The sequence below is a fragment of the Acinonyx jubatus genome, chromosome D2, assembly GCF_027475565.1.
Source record: "Acinonyx jubatus isolate Ajub_Pintada_27869175 chromosome D2, VMU_Ajub_asm_v1.0, whole genome shotgun sequence".
NCBI classification, from domain to species: domain Eukaryota; kingdom Metazoa; phylum Chordata; class Mammalia; order Carnivora; family Felidae; genus Acinonyx; species Acinonyx jubatus.
Window position 1 is genome coordinate 29380653 of NC_069393.1, and position 16599 is coordinate 29397251.

Here is a 16599-nt window from a genome sequence, read left to right on the forward strand (position 1 = left end):
GAGGAACGTACTGGACCGGCCATCTCCCTTTGATACCGCTATACCGTAGACCTGGCCAGGGTCCCCCAGGATCCAGGTCCGTGATGGAGGTTCTGCGGCAGGACCGTGTCCATTTCAGGGCACCCCATGGTGCAGCTTTGGTCCCAGGAGCATGGCCTATTCAGGCAGAGAGGCTACATACAGACAATAGAAAGGACAGTAAATTGCAGGGCTGAACATTGGCTTTGAAAACGCACAGACCTAATTCTGGGATCTACAACTTCCTGGTTGTATAAAGTCTGGCAAGATACGTGGCGTCGCTGAGCCTCTACCTGATTACCTGTTGAATCAGGATAGTAACCACTTCGTTGTGTTTCGAGCTCATTACATGCCATCTGGTAAGGCAGTAAGGCTCCTGCACACAGCCGGCAATGAATCTAAGAACGCTACGGTAGCTCTCAAAGCAGCTGCATAACCGCCTGATTCCGCATGTCCCCTCCCCCCCGTTAAGGCTGAACGTTTTTTCTCAGGATTCCTCCCAGCCCGGCTAACTTCCTTTGGGGAAGTGAAAAAGGTGGCAGCTAGGAGGGGGCGCCTGATGGACCCGCCCGCGACGCCAGCGAGCCGGGGTGCGCGGGAGGAAGAGGACGCCCGGGGGATGCGGCCTGGCGGGGGCGTGGGGGGCCCAAGTCCCGCCCAGCGGGCGTGAGCCCTCCGGAGAGCCCAGGAGCCAGTGCCTCTGGGGCGGGCGTTGCGGGGAGTCGCTCTCGGTTTAGCAACACAAATCGGCCCAACGGAGATTAGGCCGGGCGGGCCGGGGTGGGGGTGATGCACTGCCGGGAGGACGCAGGTGGGACACGGCACTCGGCATCCCGGGCCCGCGAGAGCCGGCCGGAGCGGGGACCGGGTGCGAGGACCGCGAAGCCTGCGGGCTCTCCCTTACGCCGGCACAGGCCCGGCTCGCTTTGCACGCCCACCTCTGCGCCCTCCTTCGGCCTCTCCCCATCCGCGGAGCTCCCGGGGCCGAGCCCTAATTTTCCCGGGAAGGGGGCCACCCTCGCCAGGCCGGCAGCGGACTCTCCGGGGCCGTTCGTCCCGCCCTGCTCGGGAGGTGCCTCTTCCCGCGCCCCGCGCCCCTCCGCCGGGCCGGGCGCCGCCACGCGCGACCATGCGCGCCCGAGAGAGCCTCCCGTCCCCGCGCCGGCTCCCTACGTGGGGGACGTGCCGAGAGAAGCCGGACCGTGGGGGATCTCGCAGCGTCGCCGCCCCCTTTCCGGCGCGCGAGGGAGCGGCCGCCGCGCCCCCCCGCCCGGGCCCGGACGCCGCCGCGCGGCGCTGCAGAGGCGGGCGGCAGCCAATGGGCGCCGAGGAGGTGGGCCGGCCGGTGGCTGTCACCCTGCCGGGGACGGGAGCGCGGAGCCGGGGAGCGCGCGAGCCACCGCCTCCCGGGCCTTGGGGGAGGAGTCGCGGCTGGAGGAGGAGGAGGAGCCGCCGAGCAGCCGCCCGAGGACCACTGCTCGCCCGGGCTGCGGAGCACCCACGCCGGCCCCACGCCTGCCGCCCCGCGTCCCCGATCGCCAGCATGATCGCCGCGCAGCTCCTGGCCTATTACTTCACCGAGCTGAAGGATGACCAAGTCAAAAAGGTGAGCCCCCGCCCGCGCCGCCGCCCGGCGCTCTGCCCGCGCGGCGCTGCATTCCGGCATCCGCTCGCCGCCGCCGCCGCTACCGCCGCCGCCGCTTCGGTCCTCCGGCGCCCAGGCTCCCCCAGGCCGGCACTGCTTGGACTGCAGGGCGGGGAAGGCTTCGCCCCTCGATTCTCCCCGGGATTGTGTGTGTGTGTGTGTGTGTGTGTTGGGGGGAAGACCCCCGGGGCTGGACTGCTTGCTGCAGTGTCCTTGAGATGGGCTGTGGATGTCAGATGGGCCCCCGGGCCATGCGGGGAGGTGGCTGTGTGGGGACTGGTGGGTCGGTCCGTAGGGCCTGTTCGGAAGGTTCTGAGCGCCGTAGGCGGCGGAGTGATTACAGAGATGATAGGGAGGTGAGCGCGCGGCAGGCGGGGGTGCTGGCTGCAGGCCAGGCATCCCATATTTGGGGTGCCCCGGAGGAGCTCTCACCCCGGCTCTTCCAGCTGTTGCGGCTGCCCCTAAATCTGAGGACAGGGTGACCCGCCCGGCTTCCCGGAACGGGGAGGGGTTCGGAGGCCACCGGAAACTTTGCTCATAGGCCTCAGGTCCGGAGCGGCATGTCTGAATGGAATTTTTTATTCCCCTACGTGACTGCTCTCTTAAACTGTAATTTCCAGCCAGCCCAGGGAGTTTAAGAGACTGGTCTTTTGAGTCGGTTGGAGGCCTTGACGTGTATGCTCGTGACATGTGTGTACTTGCACAAGAACGCATCTCCCAACCCTGAGGGGTTGCTGCCTTTGACATCTGTCTAGCATAAAATACTGTCCACTGGCAGGTCTTAAAGCTGTATCTCTCCCCGATGCCAGCTTTGCCACCATGTTTTAAAGAAACAGCCTGGGCTGTAGGGAAAAGCGCCCATGTTATCAGTACTAGCTAGGCCTGGCACAGGCTCCTGACCCACCCACGCCCCGCAGGGGTGACATTATTGCTGGAGTAAGCTGGGATGGACAGGCAAAGTCAACCTGACTTTGGAGTTCAAACAAGGGAAGCGCCTACAGGTGACAGGCAGGAGTGTAAAGCCTGGATTTTCTGCCCTGCGAGCCACAGGATGTTCATTCGGTTCTCTTCCTATCTACCTAGGACAACCCCCTCCTCAGGCACAATAGGAAACAGGCCTGCTGAGGGCAGTGACCTCATCAAGGTCACCCGGTGAGTTAGAGGCAGAGCCAGGGCGGGTCCCTCCCTCCCTCCCTCCGCTGGGAACTTGACCGGGGCTCCTCCTAGAAGTCAGCTGAGGGGGAGGTGCTGAGACAAAGGCCCTGGGGATGCTGCTTGGATCCTGGGCCCTGTGCCCAGCGGGGACCAGAGTAGGGTAATTAGGAGACAGGCCCGGAAATCTGCTGCTGTCCCTCATAGCTCTAAGCAACAGTGACTCTAGTCTTGTCAGACTTGTCAGAGCGTGCTGCTGTGCAGCCCCGTGGACCTTCCTTCTGGCCACCGAGCTCAGGGAGCTGTGCATGCCAACACGTGCGTTTCACAAGTTTTCTGCAGTGGTGGTGCCGATCTTGATGTTCTTTCCGTTTCACAGTGGGGATGAGTTCACTGCCCTCCCCCTGCATGTGGGGTGCTCTGTAGCGCAAGACTGCAGACCGCCGGGGTGGGGACCCAGATGACCCTTGTAAGCTTCCATCATGCATACCCACCACCACCTGCGTGGCCTCTGGGGACTATGCTGGGTTGAGGTTTGGGCTGTACTCAGTAAGGATTGTTTTATCGGGTACTCAGTGCTGAGTGTGGCTCCAGGGCCTTCCACTCGCTGTGGTGACCTGCCTCGAATTCTGTCCACCAGGCTCCTGGAGACGTCTGAGTGTGTGATTTCTGAATCAGTTGGTCCTTAGAAGTCCTTCCTGCTCTGCGATTGCCAAGCTGACATTCCCTGCCTCCCCTCTCTGGCCTCAGAACATTGCTGGAGGAGGGTGTTGAGGCCAGAACCTCCTTCAGATAATATTATTGGCCAAGGAGAGTCTTAAAAACAAGATGGCTTTCTTGCACCCCACCTAAGACATCTTACACTGCTTTCTAGGGGTGTGTGTGTTTGTGTATATTCCTTTTTTTTTTTAAGTTTATTTATTTGTTTTGAGAGAGAGAGAGAGGTGGAGAGAGAGGGAGAGAGAATCTCAAGCACATTCTGCACTGTCAGCCTAGAGCCCTATGTAGGGCTTGAACTCATGAACTGTGAGATCATGACCTAAACGGAAACCAAGAGTCAGACACTTAACTACTCTAGCCACCCAGGTGCCCACACCAGGGGTGTGTGTGTGTGTGTGTGTGTGTGTGTGTGTGTGTATGTATGTGTGTGTATGTACGTGTCTATTCTTGCCAGAAGATCACCTTGGCCTGCGTGATGGGCTGTGCAGCACAGCCATCCATGGGTGTGGTCCCCAGGAAGCTTCCTGGGCCTCCTAAGAGCCTAGCAGATGCCGGTTCCAGTGGCTTAGTCAGCTTTCCCCGCCCCCACCTGTGCAGATGCTGGGGGATTGCATCTCCTTTCCCAGGACTCAAGACTTGTTAGACAGCAGCCCTTCCTACCCACCGCTTACTGTGAAAAGGCTGGGTGGGGGTGCAGGACTTCAGGCCCTGTTCTTTTTGCCCAAACTGGGCCCTACCTGCAACCCCAGTGGGGACCCAGTGAATACAGACCCCCCCCCCACCCCCACCCCGGCCTAACCTGCCAGCGTGGGTTGCCAGGATGATTCAGCCCTTCAGCCCTAGGCAGCCCCTGGGGCTCTGGAGACAGCCCTGGCATCCCCCACTAACCTTCATTCATTTTCTTGCCTTCTGGCCTCGGGGTAAGAGGAGGGCAGATGAGGATGATGCCAGGGAAGGCTTTTCGGGATTGCTCAGGATACGGAAGTGGTCACGAAGCGGGGTATCGTTGGTCTCTTCGTTGCCTGTGAGACATGCCACTAATTCAGTCTCATAAATACAGACTGGGTCGAAACAAGCCAAGTGCCTGGCCTCCCGGTGTGGAGCCCCACTTGCCAGACTGTACCTGCATGATGTTGGTTAATGGGGTGCTGGGAAAAGTATGTCCTGGTATTGGGCTGAAATAAGTACAAGACCTAGGTTTGCCTTTCACTCTTCTAGTGCTTTTAGGAGGCAAGGAGGCACGTGTGTGCTCGTGAAAGATTCCATTCATCAGAATCCCAGACATGTGCTGGTTCTTCAGCCAGAGGCTGGGTCCTGCCTGCGTCTTCCACTTGGCTTGGCCATTAGGAGCCTGGAGGAGAGTGAAGGTTTGTGTAGTGCTTTGTTTGGGAGAGGAAGGTGAGTCCAGCAAGGTGGGAACTTGGCCTTTTAAGAAGGACTAGCTTCCAGGGCACCTGGCTGGCTCAGTCGGCAGAGCATGCGAATCTTGATCTTGGGGTTGTGAATTTGAGCCCCACATTGCGTGTAAAGATTACTTAAAATCTTAAAAAAAACAAAGGAGTAGCTTCCTTTCCTCCCAGGTTGTCCGAAAGGTGAGCAAACACCAGTGGGTTTTCTCTGAGTGGGATCCCCGTGACCCTAAGTAGTCTCCTTGAGGTGAATGAACAGGTGCGATTTGTCCAACAGCCGACCCCAGGAGTGCTTGGCCCAGGAAGGTGGGGGAGAGTATGCTTAGCAGTTAAAAGGCTACCCACGGTTTAGTTTCTCAGCTGCAAAAGCAAGCATTAAAAAAACAAAACAAAACAAAACCGCCCTTTCCTTACTGCTCAGGGCTGAGAGAGAGGAGAGTTAGAAAAGTATGAATAATACCTGAGACACCTTTCGACCTGGTGTTATACAAATTTCCAGTAAGAGCCTCATCCTTGGTGCATCTGTATCTCATAATCCTTGTTCCCTCTACATGGAGTGTTCTCTGGAGTTCTCCCCCCCCCCCCCCCCAAGAGAAGCCCCAACTCTTCATTTGGTTTGATAATTTGGGACTGTCGTGAGAGAATAAACTGGGAAAGCGGGTGGGTACAAGGACTTTCACATCTGGCCATGCCGTGCCGTCCTCCCACGCTCCTGCTGTTTTCTGGAGATGGCATGGGCAGCTCTCTCCTAAAAAGACTGATTTGGTACTGTCTCCATGTGTGTCTGCAGTCAGGGCTTCCTGCTTGATAGACTCAGCCACTGGAGTCCGCTCTGAGCATGCCCGAGGACCCCGCTGAGGGACCAGGCAACAATACCCCTCAGAGTCCAGGAAGCAGTGGTGGCCAGACTGTTGGCATCTGCTAATTCATTTGAAGACCCTTAGAATCAAGTCCGATCGTGGGAACTCAGTGATTTCTTTGGAAAATGTTTGAGTCCTTTATTATGTGCAGAGGGCTGTGCTAGGCTAGGGTGACAGCCCTAAACTCGGTAAAATGCTCCCTCTTCTCCTGGAACATAAATAATGATTTGCTGTCTTAACGATAAGTGCAAAGCACAGAATGCTGTGAGAGCATAGAGGGGCCGGTGATCAGATCATGGGTGGGAAATCGCCAGCTTAGGAATGGCTTGAAGCCAGGTTGTAGATGTGCAAATGGGAATATTATACTTAGAAACTTTGTGAGGGAGAGTCAAACGGTTCTCAAAACGTAGTTTTGCTTTCTCTCTTTTTAATGGTTTGTTATCTCTGAGCATTCTAGAATACTTTATGGCTGTCATATCAGATATCAGTTGTGTGTGTATGTGTGTGTGTGTGTGTGTGTGTGTGTGTGTGTTTGTGTCTATCTGTCTATCTATCTATCTATCTATCTATCTAATAGTACTAAGGAAATCTGGAATGGAGTCCAGAAGGTTATTCTTTATAAAATAATCATTCATTCATTCATTCATTCATTCATTTCCAGAGGGCTATTTTTACTCCCTCTGCTTCTTTCTTTTAGGAGAAAAACCCATTCTGTTGATTTTTTTCTCCCATCTTTGTTGATTTTAATGAATTAACTTGGAATCTATATTTTAATTCTCTCCCCCACAAGTCAACATGTATGAGTCAGGTCTTAGGAAATATTTGAGGTACATAAAAATGTTGAGAGTAACAACAACCACCTGCGTACCCGCCATTCAGTTTGAGAAGCAACCGACACAGGAAGGAGTACATTAGAGACGGAGCTAAAACCCTGAGCTGGAACCCCTATGTTTCCATCTTTAGTCCCATCTGTTTCTCCTTCCAGAGAGTGCCTGTGTCCTGATTTTGATGTTTATCATTTCCATCCCTGTTTTTATACTTTCATTATATATCTTGTATCTATAAGCAGTATATAGTGTTACTTTATGTGGTTTTAAGCTGTGGTAAATGATGCTATACTGCGTGTATCCTTCTGCAACTTGCCTTTTCTAGCTCAACATTCTATACTTGGGATTTTTCCTCGTTGCCCCATACACCTCTGTTTCATCGACTTAAACTGCTGCACGCCCTTACGTTGTGTGTTGTACACACCACAATTTATCATTTAATCTCTTCTTTTGATGGGTGTTTGGGTTTCTAATGTTTCACGTTACAAGTGCCACGGTGAGTCTCCTCCTGCATGCTCCTTCAGTGCACATGCGCGTTCCTCTAGGTTCTAGGCTGGGTATCTGGGACGGAATTGCTGGGCAGAGGAGTGTGTGCGTCTTCCCACTTTCAACATTTTGTCAAATCGCCATCCCCGGTGGTCCTGTGACTTTGTACTCCCGTCAGAAGTTCGTACGGTTTCCTGGTGTTGCACACCAACCCCCGTATGGTTAAACCTGTAACATTTTTTGGGAGAGTGTTTCATTTTTTAAAGAGTCGGTTTCTTCCCAGTCATTTATTTCCATTCACGTTGCAGCATTCAAGCTTAGTTTAAAATTAGCCGTCTCCCAGTTTACCTTATCACGCAGAGCCCTCGTCGTGGAGTGTCTCCGAGGGAAGCTGAGAGCTCTGGTTGTGAGCGGTGCCAGCCCCACTGACGGCTGCACGGCCCCGAGGAGGGGGGACTGGGTGCGGGGAAAGGCGGGGAGGGCTCTCTGTGGCCCCGCGCGTTCCAGCGTGGGAATCCGGTGAACTTTTCCGGGAATTTAAAAGTGCACATGTGCTCCTGCCCGCACACCCTCTCTTCCTGAGGCGGGGCTGGCTTATCAGTCTCCTAAACGCGCTGGCTGCTGGCTCCGCTGGCTGTGCTGGAGAACGCTCGGGCCTGCAGCCTGTCTTGGACTGTCTTCCGTAAAAGGAGAGGGTGGCAGTGCCCCGCGGCAGGAAAACTGAAATGTGTGGTGTGCAGCCCAGCCCTTTGCAAACAGAAGTGCTGGTCCCTGCTCTGAGGCGGAAAATGTCGGATCACGTTGCTCATCTGATTCCGGGCCCGGTCACAGGCCACAGACGTTGAGACCTTGGGGGGACCTTCGAGGGAATTGAATGCCTACTAGGGGCCTGTCTTCCTAACACAGATCTAATTTAATCATCAGTAACAATGCTAATGGAAGCCAACGTGGAGTGCCTGTCACGCTTCCTGCCGGGGAGGGTGCTAAAGGCATTACGTCCCCACAGTGCCCCAGTGAGGGGGGGTGCTGTTCATGATCTCCACTTCTGGGTAAAGACCCTGAGGTCAGACAGTAAACAGAAGAGCCAGCCTGCAGACCCATTCAGCCTGATGCCGGGGCCCCGTTATTTTTTAAGTTGAGCTAAATTCTCATCCTGTCGAACTCCCCGTTTTAAAGTGTACAGTGTGGGAGCGCCTGGGAGGCTCGGTCGGTTAAGCGTCCGACTTCGGCTCAGGTCATGATCTCACAGTCCGTGAGTTCGAGCCCCGCGTCGGGCTCTGGGCTGACAGCTCAGAGCCTGGAGCCTGCTTCGGATTCTGTGTCTCCCTTCTCTCTCTGCCCCTCCCCCACTCACGCTCTGTCTCTCTCTGCCTCTCAAAGAATGAATAAATGTTAAAAAAAATTTTTTAAGTGTACAATGTGGTCTTGAGTACATTCGCAAGGTTGTACAACCATTACCATCATCTAATTCCAGAATATTCTCACCACCCCCCCAAAGAAACCCCATACCCATTAAGCAGTCACTCCCCAGCCCTTTGCACCTACTAATCTACTTTCTTTTTTTCAAATGGATTTACCTCTTCTGGACATTTCACATAAATGAAAACATACCGTATGTGGCCTTTGTGTCTGGTTTCTTTCACTGAGCAGTATGTTTTCAAGGTGCATCCATGCGGTAGCATGTATCATTATTTCATGGCTGAATACTGATGTTTAGACATTAGATATTTGTCAGTTGATGGACATTTGGGTTTCTTCCACTTTGGAATAATGCTGCTGTGAACATCTGTGTACATGTTTTCCCTGTGTGGACGTAGGCTTTCATTTCTCCTGGGCATATGCATAGGAGCAGCATTGCTGGGAGAGCCCCTGACTTTGTCCACCTTGAGAAAGGCATTGTCTGCATTGAGAAATGAGGAAACCAAGGGGCGCCTGGGTCAGTTAAGCAGTTAAGCATTGGATTTCGGCTCAGGTCGTGATCTCACAGTTTGTGAGTTCAAGCCCTGCATCAGGTTCTCTGCTGTCAGCACAGAGCCTGCTTCAGATCCTCTGTCCCCCCTCTGTGTGGCCCTCCCCCACCTGTGTTTTTTTCCTCTCTCTCTCAAAAACAAACACAAGAAAAATTTATTTAAAAAAAAAAAGAAAGAAATGAGGAACACCAAGACCCCAAGGGGTGAAATGACTTGCTAAAAACCACACAGTTCATTAGTAATAGGGACAGGAACACTACCCGTTCTCCTGGCTCAGAAACCCATGTTCTTCCCACCATACCACACCCAACACTCAATCTTGTTGTTTAGGGAAACGGATCCAAGGAGGTAGAGAGATGGGTCAGAGCTGTACAGGACCCCCAGGTTCCCCAGACTCCTGTCTCTCCTTCTTCCCCATCCTCTCCAACTGGCTTTGCCTGTCCTTCCCCTTCCCCCCCTTCCCCAGCTGAGTGTTGACTGATTCCCTCCGCTGGGGAAGGAAATTGGCCCAATAAAGTCATTTACAGTGAAATGTTAGGGATTTCCCCTGTTTTCCAAATTTCTCCCTGTACCCTTTGTATTTATCTTCCTCCCCCATCCTTGTTTGCATGGATGTGTAACACAGATCTAATTTAATCATTTTAATTTAATTTAATTTTTTATTTATTTTTACATATTGAATATTTAAAATTAAAATTAAATATTTTAAATTTATTAAAATTTATTTAATTTTATTTAATCTAATTTGATTTAATTTAATTTAATTTAATCTAATTTAATCATTTAATCATTAAGGACCCCCTAATGCTCCTGTAATGCGCACTCCTAAAGATTGTTCTCTCCTTGCCTCTGCCTGGCCCCACTGTGAGCAGCTGGCTGGCTTCCTTGACTGGGGTTTGCTTTCAGCCATGTTATTCAATCTGACCTCATTTCTCTGATGTCTCCTGGTGCCTTCTGGGTGGGGGGGTGGGATGAGCGGAGTAGGAGACCCAGGCCACTGCTGTGATAAAGGCACCGCCTCACCTTTGCAAAGTTCTGTTCTATTTACAACATGCTTTCACATGCTTGATTTAGTTGAGTCCCTCCAGCCAGCTTGGGTGTAGGCATTTCTTCCTGCAACTGCATCCGGGGCAGGAGAACCTCAGGAAGTGGAGTTGACATGCTCTTGGTGGCCAGAAAGCAAGAGGACCAGGATAAGGACACAAGTCTGGTTGACACCGGTGGGCAGATGGTACCACGTACGCATGAACCAGGACTGAGGTCCAGGGCTGTGCGCTTCCAGAACAGTCCGCTGCAGCAGCCCCCTGTAGAAACCATCGGCCAAGGCTCCCGTAACAGGGCTGCTGGAGCTGTGCGGCCCAGAAGAGTAGTCACCAGCCGTGCATGGCTGCTGGGCACTTGACATATGGGGAGTCTGATTTGAGATGTGCGATTAAGTGTAAAATACAAGATTTCAGAGACTTCGTGTGACAAGAAGTTACATAAAATAGCTCACTAGTAATTTTAAAAACATTGTTTACCTTGGGAGTAATATTTTGGAGGTAGTGGGTTAAATAAGATGTTATTAAAATTAATTTCACCTGTTTTTTTTTTTTAAATGTGGCCACTAGAAAGCTTAAAATGACGTATATGGATTGTATTTGTGTCGGACAGCGCTCTGCTAAACAGTGAAGTTTATGGCTAAAGTTCGGACAGAGGCACTCTGCATTTAAAGCAGTGGGTTCTCATAGGTCCTTGGGCCTCAGTGTCCTCATCTGTAAGACCAGGAGGCTAGAATCCATTGCCTTTAACAGATTCTTCTAGCTTGAGCAGTGCCGTGGTAGCCATCAAGCTGTCTGGGCCTCAGTGTCCTTATTTGTCAGACGCGGTAAATGACTCCTGCCTTGCTCTCTGCCCGTTTCACCAATTTGAGGGTGGGTGTGGAAACACTTGGGAAGTGTGCAGAACTGTACAGATGCCAACTGTGATCCTTGTCGGTCACACCCAACCCACGTGTGGGCACCTTGGGAGGCATGGTGGGGGGTGGTGCTGCTTTCTGCATAATACAGGATGGGCAGCCGGATCCCTGAGCCGGGGCCAGGATCCTGGGTACCAGGCTGCGTTTGCCAGCAGGGGTTTCTGTGTTCTGAGTAATCCACGGTGCAGTGTGGCTCCTGTGCCTGCCAGGTAAGAGGGCAAGAGGGCAGTTTTCATTATTGCTGCTTTACTGATGGAAAAACACAGAGGTGGAAGTGACTTGCCCAAGGTGATAGAGGGGTCAGGGTAGCTGGAGGAGGCCTGAGGTCTGGCCATTTCTAGCCAGGTCTGCTCACACCACTGCAGTGTCTTGAACCCCATGGCATGAGGGTTTGGTCATCTCGTAGTGAAAGCAAAACTATCTGCACTTTGGATCCTCTCTTCTCTCTGGTCTGGAGGTACCTGGGATGTTGGGGACTGTGAGTCTGGAGGCTGGACCCAGCCCCGAGCCATCAACCAGGAGGCCGAGCATTAAGCCTGTTGTTCTTGCCCTGCCACATTCCAGGGCTGTTCTGTTCCCCTTGAAGCCACCAGGTACCTCCTTTATTTTTAGCCAGTTCAGTGTGACAGCTTTCTTCTCATCCTGGGCCAGAGCTTGGTTTCTCTTAGCAGCCAGGAGGCGCCTATTACTGGGGATTAGTGGGTACCGAGGTCCCCGGGAAGACCTTGGACATGACCTCATGGCCTTCCATGATTCTCCTAGCAAGAGGATTCTGGAGAATTCGGGGAGGAGCGTCAAGTTTGGAATCTTGAGCTGGAGCCCAGCTGGGTGCTGGGTGCTTGGGGCCTTTCACTTGACTTCGTGGCCCCAGATTCCTCCTACGTAAGAGGAGATCCATGCACCCACCCTGCAGATGTGTAGGGTGTCTCGGGGCAGGTTGAAGTGCCTGGCATGGGCCCGGTCCACGCTTAACATCTCAGCTTCTCGAACCTCAGTTTCCTCATCAAGAATGGGGATCCCATTCTCCTCCTGACTTGCTAAACAGAAGTGGTGTGTGAATAATCTGTGGTGTCGGGCCCACGGGCCCACGGCAGTTGAAAGGGAACCAGCCGTTCAGAAGCATACGTCAGATGGTAGATAAGGGCCCTGGGCTGCCTGAGGGCATGAACTTTGAAAAAGAGCCTGGGGAAAGTGTCTTCACATCCCGAAGGGGGCCTGTTTGCTTTGGGGTCCTGTTTGCTTTGGTGACGTTTGCACACACTTCTCTCACCCGCATCTCTCCCTGGGGAGCCTCAAAGGTGGAATTTATTTTCCCAGACACACTTCCTCTGGTGACTCTCAGTTATTTAGCGGTCTCTGGGAGGCTTGACTAGAGGAGTGAGAATCTCAATTGTCTGTAGGGCTCTGTGTCCTTCTGGGCCTCAGCCTGGAGAGACAGACGTTGTGGGGAGGGGGTTGAGAACCAGAGGATGCCTGGAACGCGGCATCCCTCATCCCTTGGGGAGAGGCTGTTGGCCCCACGGGGTCCCCATGAGTCTAAAGCGAGGGGCCGGTGCCGGGAGTTAGGGCTGGGCTATTCAGGGGAGAGGAGTCTCGGGCCTTATCTGAGCCAGCAAACCCTTCTGAGACCTCCCCGACTAGGCGTCACCGGACGCCTTCCCGCCAGGCAGAGCGGGCACCCGGCCCAGCAGAGGAGACACGCGGAGGGCTGTGCAGAGGACGCAGAGGGCCTGGAAGCATGGCCCCCGGACCCCGGGCACCCACAGTCTAGCCAGAGACACAGCGTGCGCACCTGTTGTTTCCGCTCCTGGGGAAGCCTCTCCCACTGCGATGTGTCCGCCAGGGCAGAGGGATTCCTGCGTAGTGGACAGCGCCGGCCGAGGGGATGTTGAGAACCTGGTGCAGCTGGTGTTGGGGGGGGCAGACCGTGGCATCCCCCTTGGAGGAGGTGAGTCTGGAGGTGGACTTGGGGAGAAAGAAGGAGCGAGGCGCCGAGAGGCCCTTTACGGGCCGAACAAGCAGAGGGGACGGTGGAGGTGTGAGGGAAGGGCCTTTGGGCGAGAGAAGAGAGAAGGGACCACCGCCACCGGGGCCCCGGGCTGCCTGAGGGCAGGCAGGCCGGCGCTGGGACAGGGGGTTCCTGTGGGGAACGCGGAGGATGAACGCATCTCCTCCTGCGGCCGTGAGGAGCTGAGTCGGAGCCGCCTCCCCAGCTGCCAGGAGCAGGACAGGCACGCGGGTCCCCTGGGCTGCCACCCTCAGCGGTGAGGTGGGGCTGGGCCCTGAGGGGCCGGGACCCTGCCGAGGGCAGGCGGAGGGCTTAGGCTGGCACACAGCGCCGCGGAGGATGACCTGAGGGCTCACTGCGGTTTAGAACTCCCTCCCCCGGATCTTGTGAAGGCGGACGAGAGCAGGTCACACGGCCAGTAGCTGGTGGAGACTGGACGACACGGGCCATGCTGTATGGAAGGCCAGGGAGCCACGCTCCTTCTGAGAGGACGGAGCTGTGGCGTTAATGCCACCCACATTCCCACGTCTCCCTACGGGAAGACCCCGGCTGGGGTTCTCTCTGGGTGGAGCACGAAAGCTTACCGAGGAAGAAGCACAGGACCGGGAACCAGGGAACTTGGTGTCCGCCCCAGTTCTCTTGCTGACCACTGGTCACCCTGGCCATTTGAGGAACCTCTCTGGCCTCTGATTTTTCCTCAGGGTGTTGGAAGTGATGGCACCTGTCCTGCTTCTCTGGACAGGATAGTTTGAGGGCCAGTACGTGAAAGTCGTATGCAGAGTAGAGGGGTAGGCCTTGAAAGTTCAGGGCCACGTGAACATACCCACATTACGGACGGAAAAACCGAGGTGCCTGCAGGATATCAAAGCCAGAGGCAGACATGGGTGTCCACACCGCCTTGGCCGTGCCTCATCACTGAACCAGGCAGGGTCCTGAGAAAATCTAAGTATGGCTGTTAGTACACATCTTTTTTTTAATTGTTAATTTTTAAATTTTTATTTGTTTATTTTTTAAAGTTTATTTTTATTGGGGCACCCGGGTGTGGCTCAGTCACTTAAGTTTCTAACTTCAGCTCAGGTCATGATCTCGCGGTTCGTGAGTTTGAGCCCTGCGTTGGGCTCTGTACATTCTGTGTCCCTCTCTCTTTCTCTCTCTCTCTCTCTCTCTCTCCCCCTCCCCCACTCACACAGTCTCACGAAAATAAATAAATATTAAAAAAAATTTTTTTTTAAGTTTGTTTTTATTTATTTTAAGAGGGAGATAGAGAGCAAGCAGGGGAGGGGCAGAGAGAGAGGGAGACAGAATCCTAAGCAGGCTTTGTGCTGCCAGCACAGAGCCCGATGCAGGGCTCAAACCCATGAACCCATGAGATCATGACCTGAGCCTAAATCAAGAATTAGACGCCCAACCAACTGAGCCACCCAGGTGCCCTGGTTAGTACAAGTCTGAAAGGCAGGTCCTGGAGGAAATAGGAAGGTGGGGTTAAGATTTCAGGGGAGGAAGTGTTTATGATTACATTCCCCACCCCCACTCCACCCCCCAGCTATGATTCCATTTTTGTAAAACGAAATAAAAAAGGCGTGCGTTGTATATATGAGTGTTTAGGTAGAAAAACCATTTGGGTCTATAAAGCTCTTAGCAGGGATTTCTCTGGGAAGATTGGGGGAAGATTGATGTGTTTACGTGTTGTGTGAATATTTAAATAAGCGTATATTACTTATTGTTACTATGACTTACTGTTTAATACAACAGTACAATGTTTCGGAGGAGTTTTGCCAGAGTCTTTAATTTGTTGTGGTTTCGTGCGGATGGCCACTCTACCTATATTAGTTCTCTCATCTATAGAGTGGGTCAATAATGTTTGGTAATCAGTGCATTTCTCTAGGTATTTAGGTAAAAGGAGTCAGGGACATGTGATAATTCGTTAGGGCGTGGAGAGAGACGGCCCCCCTTTTGGTCATTGGAACGGGAGGGTGGGAAATGTTATTTGATGTTTACCTTGTTCTTGGCACATTATTAAAATGCTCCTGGTAGCTCTCTGAGGTGAAAGCATTATTATCCCCCTTTAAAAGACCCAGCAAGGTTAAGTAACGTGTCCAAAGCCACACAGCTAACAAACGGCAGAGCCTAGGTTCAAATGTGGTTCTCTTCATCCACAGCACACATCCAAGAACACATCCACAGGTGCTCTTTATACCACATGAGAAATAATGGAAATGCATAAAGAGAAGCCCAAAACGAGGGGTTAGAAGACCTGGAATCTAGACCTGGCTGCCACTTACAAACCATGAGACTTTGTGTGAGTCATGGTCTCTCAGTTTCCTCTACTCTAAAGTGGAGACAATGCCGTCCTTCCTGCCCTGGGCCGTTGTGGCAGAAGGGGAGCTAGTAACATCAAGTGCCTGCCTCATGCCGGGCACCTGGCATCCGTGAGCTCATGTCATTTCTTTCTGGGACATCCAGATAGGATAACGTATGTGAAAGTCCTGTGTATGAAGACAGGTAAACGTCTGACTCCATCTCAGCTCAGGTGTTGATCTCAGGGTTATGAGTTCAAGCCCCGCGCTGGGCTCCATGCTGGGTGTGGATGCCTATGAAAAAAAAAAAAGTTCTGTGTACAAATTGCAAAATCCTCTGTAAATGTGAACCATTATCAAAATAACATTAATCACCCGGGCTGGTTCTCTCCTGAGTCAGCCTCCCTAAGAAAGAGAAGTGAATCTGGTGTTGAAATCTCGGCCCTGTCTTTAAGCAACAATTTTCTTAACCCTCCACCGCCAGCTCCTTTATTTTCTTTGCAAGTGGAGTGTCTCACTTGGAAAGTTTATTTTATTGTATTATTTTATTTTATTTTATTTTATTTTATTTTATTTTATTTTATTTTTTAAGTCTATGCATTTATTTTGAGAGAGAGAGAGAGAGAATGAGCAGGGGGGGAGCAGAGAGAGAGGGAGAAAGAGGGAGAGAGTCTCAAGCAGGCTCTGTACTGTCAGCGCGGAACCCAATGTGGGGCTTGAACTCACGAGCCCGTGAGATCATGACCTGAGCTGAAACCAAGAGCTGGACGCTTAACCGACTGAGCCACTGAGGCACCCCAGAAAGTTCATTTTACGGACCTCTGCTGGGCGCCTTCAGTCACACTTGTTATTCTGCCTTGTGCTTGGTTCTTGTGGGAGAGTAGACGAGGGAAGGGGTGAAAAATTTCCATGGCCATACCACCTTCCACAGGGGGTCAGAATACCCGGGTCACCGGGGGTTACCGTGCCTCCTGCTATGAGGGCCTGTTCACTTGGGCATGTCTGGTCTTGAATTGTTTTTTTGGGCATGTTCTTTTGGGAGCAGAGGTGGGGCTGAGGTCAGGCACAGAGATGTTTGAGTTTAGCCCAGTGAGGGGCCACTGGGTTCTTTCCTTAGCCAGACAGCATCGGGCCGGAGGGGCTTGCTAAAGGCCGAATTCTCTCTTCTGGCCTCTGCTCCTGCCTCTGCCGCATTTCCAGCTTCTGGAGCTGCTGAGAGCTTCAGGCTTCTTGGTCTATATGAAGGATAA

The 16599-nt window shown here is 52.9% G+C and overlaps 1 protein-coding gene across 4 annotated transcripts in view; it reads left to right on the top strand.

The window, feature by feature from the left end:
- HK1 (hexokinase 1) overlaps nt 1-16599 on the top strand; it is an 89380-nt gene that overhangs the window by 17110 nt on the left and 55671 nt on the right. Inside the window, exon 1 of one of the 4 annotated variants that reach the window (XM_053207742.1) lies at nt 1412-1624. The exons of 2 other annotated variants lie outside the window; for them this stretch is intronic. In XM_053207742.1, the coding sequence (XP_053063717.1) occupies nt 1562-1624 (63 nt within the window). In that variant the 5' untranslated portion in view covers nt 1412-1561. Of the gene's footprint in view, nt 1-1411; nt 1625-16599 lie in introns of those variants that run through there. One more of the 4 variants, XM_027062165.2, reaches the window with a different exon arrangement.